Consider the following 21,329-nt stretch of genomic DNA (forward strand, 5'->3'; position numbering starts at 1 on the left):
TTTTATTGATTCTGCAAAGGCAGAGTAAATTTTTTTAGTCTCAAAAAAATCGAGGCTAAACTTGAGCACAGAACCAGGGCTTCTGGAACCAGCCCAAAGTACCAACATCACTGTGGAGTAGAGAGACAGTAAGAGGACAGAAGTAGCTTGAGGCTTAAGCCATCATATCAGGAGTTAGTTGTGGGGTAGAATGGAGGAGGTATTGCTGGTGTGGTGGGTCAGGGAACAGGATCACAACACATGTAGAAGGAGGGGGATGCCGAACACCAAATTTATTAGTTGTATAATGGGGAATGGCCTTTCATCCTTGTTTTTAGGTAAAATGCTTATCTGTCAGATATTACTCTAAAGCTGAGTATTTAAATTAAGACAGATCAACACTCTTGGTACCGGCAGCCAGGAAATACAAAGATGAATTGCATTGGGAAAATCTGCTGGTCAGGAACCTCTCCAGAGTACTGAAGAGCAACCCTCTGCCAGCAAGTGCAGCTGCTGGGCGTGCAGTGCAGCTGATGGTGGGAGTGGGACAGTTGGCCAAGACATGGGCACGGTGGGCTCTGGTAGGCTTGATGCCAGAGGAGGTTAAGGTCTCCTGCACCCTTCACCTCGTAGCACACAGGCCAACAGAGGCTGGGAGGCAGTGGCCAAGGAGAGGCTAAATGAATTGGGACTGCGGCCACTACTGACAGAACATGTGCCCTGAGGCCTGTGCACACTCAAGGGCCCAAGTCATTCAAGCAAGCAGATGACTGCAAGTGGCCTGGAGTTGCAAAGTCTTCCTGAGCTCTTTGGTTGCTAGGAAACATGTTCATTGATCTGTTGAACTGTCTTCTAACCTTTCTTGGCAGTGGTAATCCTGTTACTGCTGCCACTCCTGAACCTTGCTTTCTTCACCTTCCTATGATCTTTGTCCCTTTTGTCTTATAACAACTCCACAGAGAATCAGCAGAAGGTGGGCTTTGCTGCACTTGCAAGCTGCTCTACCTCACTGTTTTCTTGGGGGCTTCTAAAAATACTTCCTGAATCTCCACTCATCTTCATAGAACCCCTGTGTTTAGCTGGCCCCTTGTCTTTCTGGACCAGGACAAATCATGGGACATGAATGTGAAGAACAAATTTCTTGTGGAAGACTGAAGCTGGATAATCAGGAGAAATCCATATAGCAAAGTGGAAAAGGCACTGGACTTAGAGTCAGAAGGTCTGGGTTTTCATCCAAGTTCTGATATTCATGTGTAGCATTAAGATAAGTTGATTAACCTCTCGAGTGAACAACAAGGTCTGCGTCTACAGAACGGAGCCTGCTTCACCTTGATTGGTATGTAGATTCACTAGATAACATATAAAAGTGCTATGCACACACAGTGCGTACCACTTGGTTTTCCTTCCTTTATCGCCTCTGAGTCGGGGAGGTATTTCACTGAACTACATGAGATGCCATCTGCTTCTAAAAACTTTGCTATGAGGGTATCTAGTGGACCTCTGCCTATAGACTAGGTAAGGGGCTAATTCTTGCCTTGCCAGAGACAGACAAAGGACTTTATGAAAAAAATCCAGCTTATTTTTCAATCTAAGCATTAAAAGCTCCTAAACAACAACACTTGGCATTTCTTAAGCCGAAGGAACTGAAGAACAAATTGAAGCCTCGAGTTGCAATATTTAAGGATGCTTTGGGCAGAATATAAAATGATCCAGAAAGTATTCAAAGAAGATGAAAGGAAAATCAATGATGGTTCTTTTTGAGCAGTTGCTGTGTGTTTTATGTATAGGTGTCTCACAATTAAGTGTTAATTAAGCACAATTATGTGTTCTGAGATTGCAATTCTTATAAGTGTTATCTGTAATTTGTTGTGCATGGTCAATAAAACACAAGCAAACATAAAAAAAAAGAAGATGGAAGAAATATACAGTCACTGTACCAAAAGTAATTGGCTGACCCAGAAGAATTTCATGAAACTATGTAGGAGTAAGCAGCAGTCCATGGTATTCTCAGTACTCTTCTAGGAAAACAAATTTGTCCTGGAGAAGGTTAAACCGGGTGGCTCCTTGGAGGCAAGGGTTCTGAGGCTCTGTCTAACTTACTTTGGACATGTAATGAGGAGAGACCGGTCCTTGGAGAGGGACATCATGCTTGGGAGGGTGGAGGGACGGCGCAGGAGAGGAAGGCCCTCTATGAGGTGGATTGATTCAGTGACTGGGATAATTGGGATGGGAGTGTCTGAGACAGTGCGATTGGCACAGGACAGAGCGGAGTTTAGGGCTGTTGTACATAGGGTCGCTATGAGTCGCAGGCGACTCGATGGCACATAACAACAACAACAACATGTAGGAGTAAGAGCCTGAAGTGATGAAGGAAGAAGTTCAAACTGCTCTGAAAGAATTGGCAAAAAACAAGGACCCAGGAATTGATGGTGTATGAATTGACATATTTCAACAAACCCTGTCCTAGATGCGCTCACCAAATTGTCCCAAGAAATCTGGAGGACAACCACCTTGTCAACTGATTGGAAGCGGTCCATATTTGTTCCTATTGCAAAGAAGGTGACCCAACAGAGTGTGGATATTATTGAAAAATATAATTAATATCACATTCAAGATTCTGCTAAAAATTGTCCAAAAATGACTGAACAGAGCATCAACAGAGAACTGCCAGATGTGCACGCTGGGTTTAAAAAAGGTTGGACTATGTATAAGGTGGAAGGTCAGCAAAAGAGGAAGAACCTCAACAAGATGGAATTGACACAGCGACTATAACAACGGGCTCAAGTATACCGGAGATGGTGAGAATAGCATAGGATAGAGAGGAAAGTTTTCAGATCCGTTGTTCATAGGTTTCCTGAGTCCTAGTGGACTGGATTACACCTAAAAACAACAGTTCCTTTAATAAGGAACCCTAGAACTCCTAGTGGCCTAATGGTAAGAATCTGCGCTGCAGTCTCGAAGGCATATGGTTCAACTCCACCTGCTGCTGGGTGGGAGAAGAAAGGGCAATTTCCTCTCATGGGATTACTGCCTCTGAAAACTAACGGGAGAGTCAGCTATGGGTTGGTTCCGACTCAATGGCACACAACAATGGCTGGCAAATCCATCAGCTACTGAGTGACCCCATGATAGTGGGGGATTCAGAAGAGCACATTCTCCACCTGCTTCTAATATTTCCTCTAGTACTCCCTCTTTTTCATAGAGGCTAACCTCAAAGTGTTTAAATATTGTCTTTTGTTTTCAGTTAGTGAAAGCCCTTCTTGCACACTAGACGGCCCAAGGCAAGGTTAAAGATGAAGAACAGCCAGTTCCTTTCTAAGGAACTCTTTAAATCTATTTGGCTTAGGCCAGTCATGGGCGTCTCTTCAATATCTCATTGTTGAGGAATCAGAACTGACTCATAGTTGACCCTCCAGTGGGTTTTGAGGCTATAAATCACATGGAAAATTGCCATGTCTTCCTCCCTCAAAGACGTTAGTAGATTTAAACCAGTCCAGAAACGTGTGGTCTTTGGGTTGGCAATGCAAATCCTTGAAGTTTACAGCACCAAGGAGAATCTCAACTCAACCTATTACCCTGTAAGGGCACAGACCCAGAGCACGCTGGGAGTTGTAGTTGTCAAAGGCCTGGCTCAGTGAGCGCATGCGCCGGTAGCTCCACCCTCCCCAGCTCTGGTCCCCTCGGATAAGGAAGCGGTCCGTGCTGCCACGCGTTCAGCTGGCCATGAGCGGGGGCTTGTGGGAGTTGTAGTCGCCAGGGGCGGGCACTGCCGGTAAGGAGACGTAGCTTTCCTTGGGGTAGGTTACTGCAGTGGGTTGTTGGCTGGAATCTGTGGCGCGGTCAGTTCGGTCTCCCTCTCACCGCGCCTGAGGCTGGGGTGCCTTTGCCTTTCCCGAGCTCATGTTCTTTGGTTCTGGGTGTTCCTAGCCTATTTTTCTTCCTTGCCCATCCCCCTGTGGTCCATCTCCGGAGGCTGAGCTTAGCGGGCACTCGCCCTTCGGGAAAGCCAGGCCCGCGGACCTCAACCCTTTCCCAGCTCTGCAGTGACCCTCTTCCCCTCCCTGCGCCTCACGCCGGGGTCTCAGCCGCCCCTTCCTTCCGAGCTGGCATCCACCACACTCACGCTCCTTTCACTTTTTTTCCCTTTTGCAGGTATGGAAGCTGCCTGGCGCCAGGTGGCTGGTGGCCGAGGCCGCGCCCGAGGGCGCGGCAGTGCGGCCCCCTCCCCGGGAAATGGAGTCCCCCTCCGTGGCGCCGGCGGAGGTCGAGAGACGGGGTCGGCGGGCGCCGCTCGCGTTGGCCCGGGTCGTGGAGGAGCTGCGGGCGCAGGTGCCGCCGCCGGGAAGAGCCCCGCGGCCGGGAAGAGCCCCGCGGGGTCCGGAGCGCCGCCGACTGCCGTGGCCGGCGGTGAGAACGCCCCCAGCGTCCGCACTAACCCAGGCCGCCGCCTCGCTCCTTCACTTCTCCCTGGAGGCGTGTTTTAGCTCCGGTCGCGGGTCTCCAAGACTCTTGGCCCTTGCAGATTCCCATCACAATCCTCTTCATTATGCTTTTAATATGTCTTTGTTATTTTTCTGCCTAGCACTTTCCCCTTCACTTCTTCCAACCCTCCACCCTCCCCTGCCTGGTTCTAGAGCAGTAACACTGTCAATTGTGGCAGGGCTTCTGATTTTGGTTTGGCTAACAACACTACTTTAAATCTAAATCGGTTGGCAGCATTTAAAAAAAAAATCCCGTACTATGCGATTAATAATTTCTATTTTTAAGTAAGCTCTTATGGCTTGCCTCCCTTATTGTAAGGCATAGTCACCTGTAGTGAGTCCTAGAAATCCCATTTATATTATGCTTGAGTATCCCCATCAGCATCCCCTAAGTCCTCTACTTTGGTATGCCTTGTAAGTTTTGAGCTTGTAGCACCTTCCTAGACAGTGGTACCTGCTGGTCAAGTTCTTATCTTCTCAGTGATGTGTCTGATGTTGCTTCAGTACATCTCATCCCGTGTCTTTCTGGATCTGCTTGGCACTTAAGTGCTCTCATTTCTCTATACTAGTGGAGGCGTGCAAGTCTCCTTGAATTAATCTTGTATTTGGACATTAATTAAATAAGATTTTTGAAAGACACACATCGAACTTCAGACTTGTCCCCTCTACTCCCAAGCAAAGAAATTAGGTGGGCCCTCTTAGCTTTCAGTTCCTGAGTTTGACTGGATGTGGTGGTGAGGGAGGCCTATGGACAGGTTTGGTAAAAATATTTTACGTATTGTGCCTAGCAGGCAAAAAGCCAGTATTTGTTCTTGAATAACTGAGATCTGACTATAAATAACTACTTATATATAAGTAGAAAGTCCTTAGTTAGCATTGATTTCCATTCCGATTATGATGTAATTTCTGTTGTAAGTTAAATAGTTTATTTCAAATTAGTAACTGTCTCATGGTATGAACCTCTGAATAAGATCATGCTATAGATCTGGTTTACAGGGAATTTAGCATCAGTAATAAAGTCAGAGTCCAGATGACAGGCTGATGCTGGCGCAGCTCAGTAGTCACATGTCAGAGGTGAATGTTGCCCAACGGCCTGTCCTAACTTCTGGCACTGACTTCATTGTAGACCACGCAGTAACCTGCTCTATAGTAGTGTTTTAAACCAACCAAAACACACCGCTGTTGAGCCAGTTCCTGTTCATAGTGATGTTCACTACGATGGGTTAATGAAGCTATGACAAGGAAGTTCTGGTGGCTTGGTGGTAAGGAGTTGCACTGCCAGTCAAAAGGTGGGAGGTTTGAACCCACCAGCTGTTTTGTGGAGAAAAATTAAGTCGTCTCCTGTGCATTTTATAACCTCTGAAACCAACATGTCACTTCTGACATGACGGGAAATTATGACAATAACTTGTAATAGGTGCACGCTGCCTCGTTTTCTCTTTCATGAAGTGGCTGTTCAGCTCTGTCAGATTTGAACCTCTGACCTTGTAATTAGCAACCCAACACTTTAGTGCAGTATGCCACCATGGTTCCTTTATGGTAAATTTAATATTGAATATCTGCTATAAGGGAAAATCTGAAAATGACATCAACAAATGCTCCAGTGCAACATTATATACATAGAACTTAATATTAACAATCAAACCCTAAAACCAAACCCACTCTTACTGAGTTGATCTTGATGCTGTAGATCTTTATGGGAGGGAGCTGTCCATCTTTCTACGGCCAGAGCAGCTAGTGTGGGTTTAAACTACTGACCTGTGAGTTAGCAGCTTGTCGTATTATGCATATATCTCTCCCTGTTAATACATTATGCTATCAGAGTTCCTTATAACTTAAAGGCGGTTTATATACTTTAGAGGGAGCTCTGGGAGAGTGGCTCAGTGGGAGAATGATGGACAGTCTCCTCCTGTGTGGTTTATAGCCTCAGAGAACCGACTAGAGGGTCAGTTAATGAGCCAGTTCCTGTGTGGTGGCCATGAGGCCATTTGCATAATATGCTTTAGCTACTAAGTCTACTATGCTTTGAAGAAACACAGCTTGATTCATTAATGTTAAGCCTTTTCTCTAAGGAGTATTTTCATTGAGTCCCATACTTAAGGTGTGAAAACCCCAAAGCCAGACGGTTGCAGGCATGCTTTGTAAGTGGGGTACTCTCTATATATGGCAAGGTTGCTATGTCAGCTTGCCTCTAACCTTCCTTCAGCTGATGCTGCCTGTTTCAGGCTGCCAATTACTACTTAGCAGCCCTTAAGGGCAGAGTCGAAACTATTCCTCAGGATTTCCGCTGCTGTACATCTTTCTGGAAAGCAGCTAGTTTAGTATTTAACTGCTGAGCCCCTAGGACTCCTTGAACTGATAAGTAGATAAGTTTATTAACATTCTCATTATTCACTTGTGTCAGCCTTTTTTTTAAAAAAAAAAAAATAAATAAATAAAAATGTACCCTTTCATACTAATTAGGAACCCTGGTGGTGGTTGCTAAGTAATTCAAACCCACCAGCTGTTCCATAGAGGAAAGATGAGAGTCTGCTTTCATTAAGATTTATAGCTTTAGAAACAATATGGGACAGTTTGACTGTTCTATAGGGGACCATGAATTGGAATGTATTCTGTTAGTGGATTTTCCAAAGGTCAGTCATGTTTCTTTTTGTAACTAATTTAGAAGCCATTTTTTTAAATTATTATACTCATTTATTTACAGAATTTGAATACATTGTTTTCCAGAACAAAGTCTTCAAATTTCCCTTGCCCCCACATCAAATTGTACAACTCTATGATTAATTCCTCTCTCCCTTCACATCCTCATCCCTCTGCTTCCACTTTCCCTCCCCCTCCTTGGATCCTTATACTCATCCCATAATAATGGTTTTATACAACATTTGTCCTTGTGGGCCTGAGTTAGTTCACTTAGAATAATCCATTCTTTTTATCCTACTACCCAGAGATGCTTCTCTATGGGCTCTGTATCCATTTGATTTGATTGGATGATCTTTAATGAAACTGACTGTAACAAGAAAAGGAAAACATTTCATGAAGGAAATAAAATATCATGAGCTGCAAAGGTGTTTGTCCATGTTTTAAAATTCACCGTGTATGATATATTGGAAAAAAAAATCCCATTTTAAATTTCTTGAAGACCTTGTTTTGAGATTGATCACCAGGATTTGGGTGTTTTTTTTCCCCCCATACTTACATTACAGTTTAACTGGTGGGGATTTTTTGTTGTTGCTTTTTTTTGTTATTCAGTCTCTTTCTTAACATTTTCTGAGAATATTAACATAGTTCTAGAAGTAAAAATTTTTGTTGCTGTGCTCTGATTAGTTTTGTTTCAGCAAGCATGTTGCTGTGTACAATCGAGTTGGAACTGACTCATTGCTGACCCTCCGGTGGTTTTCAGAGACAGTGTCAGGGGAGGAGACTGCTCCTGCCAAGCAGCTGGTGGCTTTGAAGAGTGTGCAGCACAGCTCCCTTTCTCATGAGTTTCAGAATGTGCCAAAAGTCCCTGTTAGATGCAAGTTTAATGTTTTAGAAATGGTATCTTAGTACATCATGCTTTGCTTTTTGAGAGATTGTTATACATAAGTGAAAACCTTTTCCCCTCCTTTTAAATAGAGTTAATGTCTCAGAGGAAATTTGAAGAAATCAAGAAAGCGAATCAAGCTGCAGTGAGAAAACTTGTTGAAGAACATTTTAGCTCTTCATCTGAAGATGAAGAAGATGATTTAGAAGGAAAACAGGGAAAAATAGTTGCTAATACATTTATAACATATACTACTCAAACAGGTACTTGCCTTTTAAATCTTGTTATTTTTTATGTCAATGAAAATATACTCCTGACATTTTTTAGTAATAACTATACTCTGTGCAGTGGTTTTTATATAGTAAGAATGAGAATTTTTTTGTTGTGTTGCATTGCATTTCTATGGATTTTTTTTAACATGTTACCACAAATGATGGCAAATGTGTTTCTAAGCATGGTCCTCAGTTTAAAAAGTGTGCGGCAATATTAAATGTCTTTTTTGAGATCTTTGTTACATAACACTAATCAATGTTTTTACAAAGTAAATTAGATGACAACTTAGCTTTTTCACAGCTCTAAAAGTTGTCTACATGTGTTTAATGGATATTTTGTTAGAATGCTGTGATGCAGCTCAAATAATTTCTTATTTGGACTGGGGTGGATTTGAGGACTTTGTGTATACCTTCCAAGCTATTCTTCATTATTCTCTTTTTTTCATGTTGTGTCTTGAAGTCTACTTCATTGCTTGACTTTATTCTTTATTTTATATCTTAAGTGTTTCCTTAGGGTGAAATGTACAGTGACATCCATTGTATATATCTAGATTGCTGTGAAAGCCACAAAGTGTTCTGAGCACAATTTAGTTTTGAGTATAAAAATAGATTATTTTCAGTGTAATTGCTCTTGAGTTTTCCACATTACACTTTAACGTTATTATTAACAACATTCTTACATATATAATCAGTTTTTTATTAATATATGAATAATAATTGTTTATGTACTCTTATTTCTGTAATGCATGTTTATGCTCTTGGTATGTTCTTTTCTTTCTTTGCCATCATTTTAGAACTAGAAGAAATTGGGAATTTTCTAGGGACAATTCTGCAGAGAAGTGACTTTCCTAGAATTACGAAATTGGTAAATGGCAGAGCTGAGCGTAAGCCTGGTTTACTTAGCTTTGTAGCCATTCGTTATGAGTTGCATTTTCTGTGAGAAAAAACAAAACACATAATATAGAAGTGATTGACACTCTTTTTGTGTACTAGGAAAGCCTGGAATGATTTGAGAACATTGGTCTCTGTTGCCACATTGCCAAGGTTTGAATCTTGGCTCTGCTATTTACTGGTTCTCTGACCTTTGGCATGCTGTTTTATGTCTTGGATTTTAGTTAGTCTCTTCATCCAAAAAATTAGTATAAAGATAGAATTAGACTGGCTACAATATAATGATAGACACTATAGAATTCTTTGGATTAAATGAGTCACTGTATGTAAATTATTTATGATTGTTGTTGGGTGCCATAGAGTCAAGTATCATGTGATAACTTGTAATGACCTTATGAACAATAGATCTGACCCTATCCAATCCTGTGCCATCCTCACAGTCTTTGACACACTAGAGCCCATTGCTACCATCACTGTGACAATCCACCTGGTGGAGGGTCTTCATCTCTTTTGCTGTCCCTCCACCTTCCCAAGTGTGATATCCCTCTGCAGGGAATTTCCTCTCCTGGCAACATGCCTGAAGTATGTGAACTAAAGCTTTTTCTCTTTGCCTCTAAGGAGCACTCTGGCTGCTCTTTCTCCAAGACATACTGGTTTGTTCTTTGTCCATGAGACTTCTCCAACACTATTGATTAAAGGCTAGATAAGTATTTTTAGTACATATTGTGAGCTTGATTATTAGACTTGTTTTCTACTGTCTCTTTTATCCTTTTTGCCTATAAAATACTTTTATCATGTGTTCTTTTTGTTCTTGAGTTGATCATAAGCCGGTGATACCTTTTGCCATTCTCTAAGACTGCAACAATGGGCTCAAGTGTGGTAGAGATGATGAGAATGGCAGAGGAAAGTAAGGCTTCAGTGCTTTTGTACATAGAGTCTTTGTGAGTCATCCTTGACTTGATGACACCTAAAAACAAGTACAGCAGCACCAATCTGTCAGTTGGAGTATGTCAGTAGTTCAGTGGAGAATAGATGGGCAGTCTTACTGGGTGCAACTTACAGCCTCTGAAAATAACTGGGAGGTTAAGCCATGAACAGGTTCTGAATTGAATGTCAGTGAGAGTCGAGCGTGAAGTCTAGCAGAGATTGTGCGGGTGGCACAGAAATCAAGTAGGATTCAGTTCTCTTCTACTTAGGGTTTCTGTGAATTCAAACTGACTTCTTAGCACCTAACAATACAATGATATTCCTTAGTTACTGTTTTGTACTTTTTAAAGAGTTTTAAGGCAGTTTTGTAGCACAGTATAAGCAGTTGCATGGCAGAGTAAGAGTTAGACAATTCAAGATGCTGAGAGTTAGTCATGTATTGAAGCAGAATGATTGATGTGGTTCACTTCTCCCTACACACTTTTCCCCTAGGACCTTGATAATGAGTTGATTTCTGAGTATATGGATGAAATTTTGAAGATAGGTGCATTCTGTCACATGAGTTCCCAAGGAATTTACTCTTTTGTGGTTGTCAAGTTGATTATTGCTTGTAGGAACCCCATGTGTCACAGTAGAATTCTGGGTCATATGATATCCAGGGACCAATTTTTGAAAGTCGATCTCCAGCCCTTTGGGAGGCACCTCTAAGTTGACTTGAATTTCTAACCTTTTAGTTAGTATCAGAGTGTGTGTGGCCCACAGGTACATCAGACTTCTATTGAAAGATGACCCCTTACTTTTTGTTTATCTCAGTCAGTAGTACCAAAATGTCCCTTGTCCCCCACCTAAGCCAGAAACCTGAGAGCAAGGATGGCAGATTCATGGTCTAAGGATAATTTACCAATATCTGCCCTGTGCCTGTGCCTGACATCTCATCAAACACAACACTTTGCTTCTGGATATTGGCATGCTCTAATTGTCATTCAGGTCTGCTGAGTTCCACTTCTTTTGTTTCTTATGGCTACCTCTCTCCCCACACAAATTGCCTTAGTTCAGGGAACTATAAACTATTTAACATATGGATTAAATTAAAATAATAACTGAAGTAGATACTAATAATACTACTATTTTACAGAGAAAAACAGATTAGATAGCTTGTTTATGGTCAAGGTTTTGTTTATCTCTTCTGCTTCTTGATACTTTTTGCTTCTGGCTTTACCTTCCTTATACTAATTTTTCTTCAGTTTCCTGAATGATCTTTTTAATATGCATGACTTCAAGTGCTATGCTTTCTGTAAGTGACATGCTAGGCAGCACCTTATATTACTGCAGTCAAACTTTAAGTAGAATTTTAAAGGAAGTCTTAAACAAATTTTGTACACAGAGAAACTTCTCTCAAGTTGGATCCGACTCATGGCTGACCCTCCAGCAGGGTTTTGGAGACTGTAAATCATATGGGAGAGGCTTTTCCATCTTGATCTCATGGAGCAGAACTGCTGGTGTATTCAGACTGCCAGAGGGTCAGCAGCCACCTTTGGGTCAGCAGCCTAACTCCCTCCCCCAAAAGTTAGATTTAATTTCCCAAAACTTCCTCCATGTGGCCCGTAAATACTAGAAATTAGTTGTTAAATTATTTGAAATTTAAAACAATACGTAGTTGTTAAAGCCAGCTATATTGAGAAGCAAAACAAGAACATGATTAGTAAGTCTGATTTTAGGATAACTTAACAGATGTCAGTGTGTACTTGAAGAAAAACAGTTGTCTTCAGTAATTTTAAAATATTTGATTGTTTTGGGATTGCTTTTATATGTTATTTTATTTCATTTGCTAAATTACAATTATATTTCTGTGATTGTATTTATATAACAATGAGCAAAGGAGTTTTTTTGTTTGTTTTTCCATTTATTTTGGGGTACGTTTTGTCACACAGAAATATTTTAAAGTAAAAAAAAAACCCAACTCTATAAAGGAATTTGCCATCACTTTTGTTCAGTTTTTGGGTTCCGTATATATGGCGGAACTGTGCCCTATGAAATTTTCCAGTGGTTGATTCTTACTGTACTTTGAGTAAATGTTTACAAAACTTTTTTTTTTAAAATGATGATTGTTTTTATTATTCAACCATTGGTACACACTTTCACTTTACTTACTTCTTCCTGCAATTTTCTATTCTCTTAACCCTACACTTAACCTTACACTTGAATACCTTCAGGGATTTGTCTTTAGGTAGATGGTCCTCCTTGACCTTACTGTGGTCGGTGATTCTAAGGAGTGGTGCTTCTCTAATTGTGTTCCATATTTCTCTCCATGCTTGCCTTTTTAGAGTGGTCTAGTTCTTCCTGTCTCAAGGTCGTGCAAGTTAGATTTGCTAGTCTGTTAATTCCTTTGAACTAATTATTTTTATGCATTTTTGCTTTTCTCCCTTGTTTATACCTGACAGGGAGAAGGGCAAATTTTTTAAGTGCTCTGTTTACTTACCTAGTTGATTTTTCTTTTTTTAAATTATTATTAAATTTCATTAGTTTTAATGAACATTTACAGAGATTTTGAGTTTTCATTCATTCATTGTTGCACTGTTTTCTCTACCCTCCTCCCTAGTTCGTTCTTCTTCTCCCGCCCCCCGAATGTCTGTTTTAATTGTCCATTTGCCACAGTGCTTGTCAAAGCCAGTTCTGATTAATCTCCTTTGTCAGTGTGTCCTTTGCCGTTCCCTATCACTCCTCCTTGAGAGAGACTTCACCCTGATTCATAAGGAAAAGGGGATGGCGTATTCTCTTAGCTACTTCCTGCTGAAAAGGGACGCTGTGGGTTTCAGGGTGAAGATCTTCTCTCACTACTCTAAAGGGCCCCTTTGGCAGTAGGAAACAAATAGACTATTATGGAGATTGATTTTGGAATTTAGATTCACTCTTATGAATTGTGCTTAGCCATACATGTTCATATCCTTGAAGATGTATCATGGAAGTGTTGCAGCCTAGAAGATACAAATTTAACTAACAAGTTAAAAGTACATGAGTCAAAAATTAAAAAGCAATAATATTCCAAGTAGAGGTTCTAATAGTGGCACAAATCAAGTTACAGAGGGAAGGTGGTTCTTACTATAAAAGGCCTATAGAGTAGCACTTTGTTTATTATAGTGTAGAGGTTAGGAACCACAAGATGTAGAGGCTCAGCTATGTCATTTATGGTTCTTAAGTCCTGGAGCAAATTCCATCTACCACTGGGTTGTTTTACAACTCGGAAGTTTGCATGCAAGGTAGAGATGAAGTGAGGAACTGCTTATGAGGTTTTCCGTCCATTCCAACAACTAAGAGATAGTGAGAAGAGTTGGAACCTCAGAAGGCTTTTAGGACCAATTAGTAGGCTCTGTGTCCAGGAGAAAATGAATATACTTACCAGTAATGTTAATGCTCATCCACAGCTCTTCTGGGAGGATCTAAATTGTTGAAGCGTCTTCCTTTGTTTCCAGCTGGGAGCTGGGGCCTGTCAGTCCTGTCTGCCACAAGGACCTGATGTGGGCCACGTTGGCCAAGTGTCCTTCAGAGCCACACTTAAAGCAAGTGAGTGGGAGCTTCCTCTCTACTCCCTTGCCTATCTGTGGCTCTCGTCTGTGACACTGTCTACTGAAGTGGCCCAGCTTTCCACAGTGGAAGCAATTCTGACCTCCTTTATTACCTTTGGGTGGCACTGTATCTGAGTAAGACTTCCTTTTCCTGACACAGGCCCTGAACTGGCAGCAATAGCTGCCCCAATAATTTTGGCCATTCTCTGGTCTTTTCCCTCTAGATCCCAGTTGTTAAAAGAGGGAAAAATTTAAGCAAATGTATAACAAATAATTTTGAACATTATAATCTTTTAAGCTTAAGGCTAGAAGTATTAACAATATCATCATTTCTAATCCAGAGATACATGTTCCAGTGCAGTACCTATTTTCCATAAATGGTTTTGGTAAGAGGAATGTTGTAAATGTGAATATATTTCCACTATTCCTCCTCCATGCCACGATATAGTGTTATTAGCCTGAGTGGTTATAAATCCATTGCCATCCTTACTCTAACTTAATTCTTTTTTTAAAATTTAAATTTGTTACTAATTTCAGTGAAAATTTACAAAGGCTTTGGATTTCCATTCATTCATTGTTGTAGATTACCTAGTTGATTCTGTTGTTACATACCCTCCAGTCAGAAACAACTGACCCTCCAGTGGGTATCTAGAGGCAGTTAAGCACACAGGAGGAAATTGCCCATCTTTCACCTGTGGAGCAGCTGGTGACTTTCAACCCTCTGTCTTTGGGGTGGCAGTGAGACTGCTTACCACTAAGGCCCAAGGCTCCCTCTTTCTTCTGAAAGGTGGTTTTAGAAACGAAAGTATTATCAAAGTGTCCTATATATTTAATTTTTCTTTTTGGCAACTTGTTTATTGCTTTGATAAGTTCTACCCTTGTGGTAGTTTATGTTGTCATTCTACTTTTTTTGAGACTCAAACCTTATTGAGCAATGTGTAGTATATTAAACATAGATTGGCTTATTTCTCATACACTAAATTCTGACTTTTTGATAGCATGTTTGAATAAGTATATATTTGTTTTTATTGTTACTTGTTACTACTTGAATGCATCTACATTGACCTTTCTCTACAGCTGCATGATTGAAAGCTTCACACTTTGATTTTTGGTGTGCTTTCCCTTCTTCCTGTGCATCTTGCTCCTCTTTCCTAAGAGAGATGTAAACTTTGTTAAGGGCTATAACAGCAGTAAAAGGAAGTACACTGTGAGGGCAGGCTGAAGTACTTGGGAGTCAGACAAGTTGCTAATTATTCTTTGCCTCAGTTGTTTTATCTGTAAAATAGGGACACTCATTTATTTAATCCTTCATAGTACTGGTAATATGGTATTTTATAAATAATACTTAGTAAATACCTCAAGAAAGTAAATCTAGGAATTTTTTAAAAACATTACCTTTTTTAGTAGAAATAGTTAACATAATTTGATTAACAAGATTAATACGCTAATGACTTTTTAGACTCTTCTATGTTTTAAGTTCATTATTCAACAAGATTTGTCATTCTTTTAAAGAATGTACCATATTTAACTGGGATTGTAAAATTTTGTCAGTTGCTAAGGTGCAACTATTGATCTCTCCCCGTGTGTCAAAAAAAAGGAAAAAGACATGGCAGTAGTTCAGAATACTAATGGATCACCATGACCACAATCGCCTTAACACTGCAAGAATGAAATGTTGCCCAATTGTTAAACCTCTGAAAGGAATAACTACAGATCCTGGACACAGTGGATGGAAAATAAGGAACACAACATAAGAGTCATAACCATGACCAGATATATGGGTCTCCAAGACACTAGTAGAACTGCCAAGAATAGTACTCTTAGGAACCCTTACACCCTAGAACTTGATCACTACCGTGGCTCAAGGTTTCAGCCAAACAAGCCTACCAGGTGAACTCACTTCTTAGGACAGGCAAGTGTTCAGAATCACAAAGGGCACTTCATATGGTAGGAAGGGATAGTGGTGGGTGGGTGGAGTGCCATTATAATGTGAGGATTATATTCAGTCTCCTTAAAAATAGGTGTATCAATAGTTGAATGTAAAACCTATTTGCTCTTACTCAAACCACAATCAGGTTTTCAGAAGTTGCTTTGCTAGACATAAAAACACATCCACACATTCTCTCTCTTAAGTAGCTGTACCTAGCTTGATTTTCCAGTTCTTTTTAAACTTTGCCCTTTGGTATGTTTTCCTTTACATCTTGTTATTCTTTCCTATTAAAAGCAAGCGCGTTTGAGAATGCCAAAGTTTAGTTTTTGAATTTATAACGTAAGACTTAATACATGAACTTTTTGACTTCTTGGCAGCTTTTAAGGTATCTCTCCCCCTTCTTTCACTGTATTGTTTTCTAGCTATATATTTTGAGCAGTCAGTATTACCATGTAGTTCTCACATGATATTTTGCTATTAGTATGTTTGTTATTTCTAGAAATTGCTAAACTTGATATTTTAAATTTTTAAATTTCAAGATGGAGATACACGTGAATTAGAACGGACAAAACAGTATGTAAATGAAGCATTTCAAGCAGGAGCTATGACATGCTTAATATGTATTGCTTCAGTGAAGAGAAACCAAGCAGTAAGTTTTCTCCTCATCTTTTGTAATTTATATTCTTGAAAGATCTTATTTTGCAGTCGTAATACATGGCCATATATTATGCAGTTATAATTTTTATTTCTAAATGCTTCATTTGAGGTTTTTATTATTTTGGGTATGAATTGATCTTCATTTGGTAAATCTGTAGTATTAACAAATTTATCCCTATATGAGCGTCTAGTATTTTTAGTATTATTAATAAACTGGAGCAAATATCTGTTCACAAATTGATTTGTTGCATCATTTTTAACATCAATACCTTAGTGATTACCAGAAATGCTGAGATAATAAAATATATATTGTTGCATTCTCTAGGTTAATTAAAAGGTATGATTCCTGCCTTTAAGTGATGAGAGCCTAGCAGTTTAACTATTAATCAGTGAGCTGCTGTAGTCTTGAGGGAGCTCTGAAGCAGTTCAGATTTACCTGTGACTCTTGAGAGAAGCATGGACAGTCGTCTCCTTTTGGAATTTACAATGTTGGAAACTCAGTTTTGGTTTTCCGTGAGGGAGAACTGACTTGACAGCAGTGAAACAGATAGATAGAGACACAGACAGTATTGAAGTCCCTGTTGGAAGTGTTTATGATCATTGGGAGAAACTTTATTCAGATACAACTCAAGTCCCCAGTAGGCTCTATTCAAAGGCTCTGTTTTTGGGGTAGCCCAAACTAAGAAGTTGGCTTTGTTTTTTTTTAGTACTGTTTTCAGCAAAGTCAATATATTGTGTGTCTATGGTTTTATAAAAAAAGCTTTGTTATAATAAAAAGAGAACTGAATTTTTTTCTTTACACTGATGGTTCAGAATATTTTAAGACTTTAGTGTTCCTAAATTTTAAAATGTTATATATATATGCTCAAGTGTTTAGGTTACATAATTTTTAGAATTTAGAACTGTAAGTGACAGACTAATAGGTTTTGTATAAAAAAAGAGGTTTATAGAGATACATATTTATGTTAAAGGACTTCATTATAATGTTCATAACTATAAAGAAAAATGCCCAGTCATAAGAAATTGCTTAAGTAAATTATGGTACAAAAATCTGCATTCTGTGTCACACAGTTATAAAGAATCATGTTATTTAAATATCTTTGACAAACATTTTGTATCTTCTCCTTTGACTGAGAAAATAGACCACTCAGAATGTTAACCTTAGTTATTTCCAGCTCAATGCATTTGAGTCATTAATGTATATTTTTCTTTAAATGTTCTACATTTTAATATTTTTATGAAGAACATTTCTTCTTTTATATTAGAAAGATTTAAGGTAATCTTTAGGTGGTGGTGGTTGTTGTGGTGTACTGTAGAGTCGGAACTGACCCATAACTGACCTTCTGGTGGGTTTTCAGAGGTAGTTAATCGTGCGGGAGGAGATTGTCCATCCTTTTTCTGTGGAGCAGCCTTTGGGATTGCAGCACAGCTTCTTGTCACTAGTCCATCAGAGCTCCCTTTAGGTAGCTCTTGAAAATAATTTAACATGATGCTTATTTGAAGTAAGATGATTACAAGTATGTTAATTTCTGACTTTTGTCATAGGTATGGAGCTGTTCAGGATGTTTCTGTATATTTCACATGCCTTGTATCCAGAAGTGGGCCAAGGACAGCCAGTTTCTTGTATCTTCTTTAACTGATGACGATTTTGGAAAGAAGGATTACCCCTGGCCTTGGTAATTTTTTCTGTTTTAGTTGGGATATTGAGTTGTAGAATACTATAGATCATAAGTTACTTTATTTGCAGTTTGAATATTCATGTTGAATAGGCAGATAATTATTTTGTGATGAATTGGGACCTTGGTAGTTTTGTTTCTCCCATATGGTGTAACTACTGTTTATTCTTGATTGAGAATACATTATCCAACCTCCCCCCCCCCCAGCAAAACAACTTTTTTATTAGCCTTTTATGTCTGTTCTGTAGGGCAGAGGATTTTTCATAATTCTGGTAGTTCTCTTCTAAGAGTTTCTATTGTGAATAGTAATTAAAGGCTCAGCTAATATATTTTGATGACAGTTTTCCAATTTTATCTTTAGAATCCCTTAAGCTGGCAGGTGTATATTATAAATTTCATTAAGTTGTCTGCATTTATTTTAGTTTGGCATAGTATTAATGATTATATGGTCTTGAACTTGTGTCCTGTATTTCTATAAAGAGTTGGGAAATAAAAGTTTTATATCTCTGCTAAATAAGAGTTTTCATCCACACTGGCCCAGAGTGTAGATTTGCTGACTAGATAATGAAGTAGAAACATTATAGACTTAGGGTATTTACATTCATTTTCTCTTTCTTTAATACTTGATTTTAAGATTCTAGTCCTGGGGAGTTTTTTTTTGTTTGGTTGGTTATTTTAAACAGAGGCCTTCAAATCATGTAAGGTTCATGCCTTAGAAAAAACCTAGATGTGGATCAGACCTCTTTTACTGTAAAGAGCAATATACTTGTAAAATTGTGGTGCTGTAGTTTTCTAAAACCGCTTTAACTGGCTGGTTACTAGTGGGGAGAGCGCTGGTGGCCTAATGAGTGAGGAGTTGTGTTGCCAGTGCAAAAGCCCATGGTTCAAATCCCCAGCTGCTCCGCAGAAGACAGATGGACAGTCTCCTTCCCTATGATTTACAGTATTTGAAAACCCTTTGGAGGCCCAGCTATGAGTGGGTTCTGACTTGATGCCAGTGAGTGAGTTGCTACAGTAGTTAAGTGTTTATCAGCTAAATGAAAGGGTGGCAGTTTGACTCCACCAGCTGCTCTGTGAGAGAAAGATGTGACAGACTGCTTCCATAAAGATTATGGCCTTGGAAGCTGTATAGGGCATTTCTACTCTGTCTTTTCAGGGTTCTAGTGAGCCAGAATTTGACTCAATGGCAGTGGGTTTGGTTAGTTACTCTATAGAAACAGGTCTCAGAAATCTGTTTAATTCCTGCATCACCGATGAGGATATTGATTACTGAAGTTACATAATATGTTCAGAGTCCACTTGTAAGTGCTAACAGCAAGATTTGAAGTTTGGGATTTTTAAGTTATAAATTTAGTGCTGGGTTTTTGAGGGTTTTTTGTACCTGATTTTGTCATGTAGTATTGCTTTTAGAGATAATTGTTTTCATTTTCATTTCTGAAGCAATTCAAAAGTTTAGAGTCTTGTGTTAATGATGTTGTTGTCGTTGTTATGTGCTGTTGAGTCACCTGCAACTCATAACAACCCTGTGTACAACAGCCCTAAACCCTGCTCTATCCTGTGTCAACCTTATTTTCTCTGACATACCTACCCTCGTTACCCCAGTCACTGAATCAATCCATCTCATTGAGAGTCTTCCTCTCCTGTGCTGTCCTTCCACCTTCCCAAGCATGACATCCTTCTCCAAAGACTGAGCGCTCCTTGCAACATGTCCAAAGTATGTCAGATGAAGCTTCAGAATACTTGCCTCCAAGGAGCAGTCTAGTTTAACCCTCTTCAGGATGAACCTGTTCGTTCTCTTTTAACAGTCCATGGTATATCCAGTACTCTTCTCCAACACTTTAGCTCAAAGACATCAACTCTCCTTTTATCATCCCTCATCATTGTACAGCTCTCTGATGCATAGCAATTGATTGCAAAGACCATGGCCTGTATCAGGCGCACTATAATCTCCAGAGTGACATCATTGCTCTTCAGTACTTTGGAGAGGTCTCTGACTGCAGACTTTCCCAATGCAGTACATCTTTTAATTTCCTGGCTACTGGTGCCAAGAGTGTTGACTGTGGAGCCAAGCAAACTAAAGCTGTTTACAATCTCAGTCTCTCTTAATACTGTATAATACTTATTACAGAGAAATTTTATTTTCCTAATAGGTATAGAATTAAATAAAATATTCCAGTTTATTATTTCCAGATATTTAAACCTTAAGTATCTTTTTCTCACTGCCATTCTTCTCATTTCTCTTTTGATTGTCATTTTGCTCTTGTGTTTGAAGTACCAGTTAAGAAAGAAATGAATTGATCCTTTCTGTTGACCTAGTGGATAGAGAGTTTTGCTGCCAGTGTAAAGGCAGGAAGGCCAAATCCACCAGCTGTTCCATGGGAGAAAGGTAGGCAGTCTCCTCCTGAGAAATTTACAGCCTCTGAAAACCCACACTGCAGGTCAGCTATGGTTCCTTTCTAACTTTGGGATTGCCGTGCAGCTTCTTGCCACTAGTTGTTGTTAGTGACCATCGAGTCGTAGGCGACTCATAGCAACCCTATGAACGAAAGTCCTCGACATTGTGTGACTTTCATCCTTTCTCCAGGTCCATAGGGTATCTGGAGGCAAGATATTACGGAAGTGGATATCACGCCTGCTTCCAAGCTTGTTTTAATCAGGAGCTCCACCAGATACTGTCCACCATGGGTAACCATTATTGCATTTGACACTAGAGCTCCCTTCATTTCTAACTTGGTGGCAATAAGTTGTTTGTTGTTTAAAACTATAAGGAAAAAAATACTAATTACCTAAGTGGCCACGTTTTTTATAAGAAAGGGAATGAATAGTTTTTCTGATAAATTATTTTTAACAAAGTAGTATTAGAACTTGATAAACAAATTCATGGTTTTAGATAAGTTGTTTTGTGAAAATAAAAATTTTAAAGAAAAGTTTCTGCTGAAGATAAAGAGTTCTGATGGCTTAGTGGTAAGAATACACCAGTTGATCTCCTGCAGAAAGATGGACAGTCTCCTCCTGTGTGATTTAATGCGTCTGAAAATGAGTTGGAGGGTCATCTGTGAGTTGGTTCTCACTTGAAGATACTCAGCAATTCAACAACCCAAGATGCTGTTAGTTTATGAACAAAAATAACCAAACTTATTCCTGTCAGATCAGATGTGCCTCATAGTAACAGAGATGAACTGCCCCACGGGGTTTTTGAAGTTGTAAATATTCATGGAAGTAGGCTGGAACATCTTTCTCCCATGGACACCTTTTGGTTAACAGCTGTGCTCTTCAACCATTGCACCTTTAGGCTTCCTTTAATGAACAAGGTATAACAAAATTACATTCATTGTTGGTATGGCACTTTTTCCAAGAAAACTAATGCACTTGCACATTTGCCCTGATTAGCCCTAGTCTTCTGGAACAATTTAATCTCATTTGACAACTA

At 39.5% G+C, this 21,329-nt stretch overlaps 1 protein-coding gene across 1 annotated transcript in view; it reads left to right on the top strand.

Annotated features, from left to right (window-relative positions):
- Positions 1–4,133: 4,133 nt before the first annotated feature.
- The window catches only part of NFXL1 (nuclear transcription factor, X-box binding-like 1), a 75,361-nt gene continuing 58,165 nt past the window's right edge, over positions 4,134–21,329 (top strand). Inside the window, exons 1-4 of the mRNA XM_006894162.1 lie at positions 4,134–4,386; positions 8,076–8,246; positions 16,106–16,215; positions 17,769–17,899. Coding sequence (XP_006894224.1) covers positions 4,134–4,386; positions 8,076–8,246; positions 16,106–16,215; positions 17,769–17,899 — 665 coding nt within the window. The remainder of the gene's footprint in view (positions 4,387–8,075; positions 8,247–16,105; positions 16,216–17,768; positions 17,900–21,329) is intronic.

The sequence above is a fragment of the Elephantulus edwardii genome, unplaced genomic scaffold, assembly GCF_000299155.1.
Source record: "Elephantulus edwardii isolate Elephantulus edwardi_28Jun2011 unplaced genomic scaffold, EleEdw1.0 scaffold00137, whole genome shotgun sequence".
Classification (NCBI taxonomy): Eukaryota; Metazoa; Chordata; class Mammalia; order Macroscelidea; family Macroscelididae; genus Elephantulus; species Elephantulus edwardii.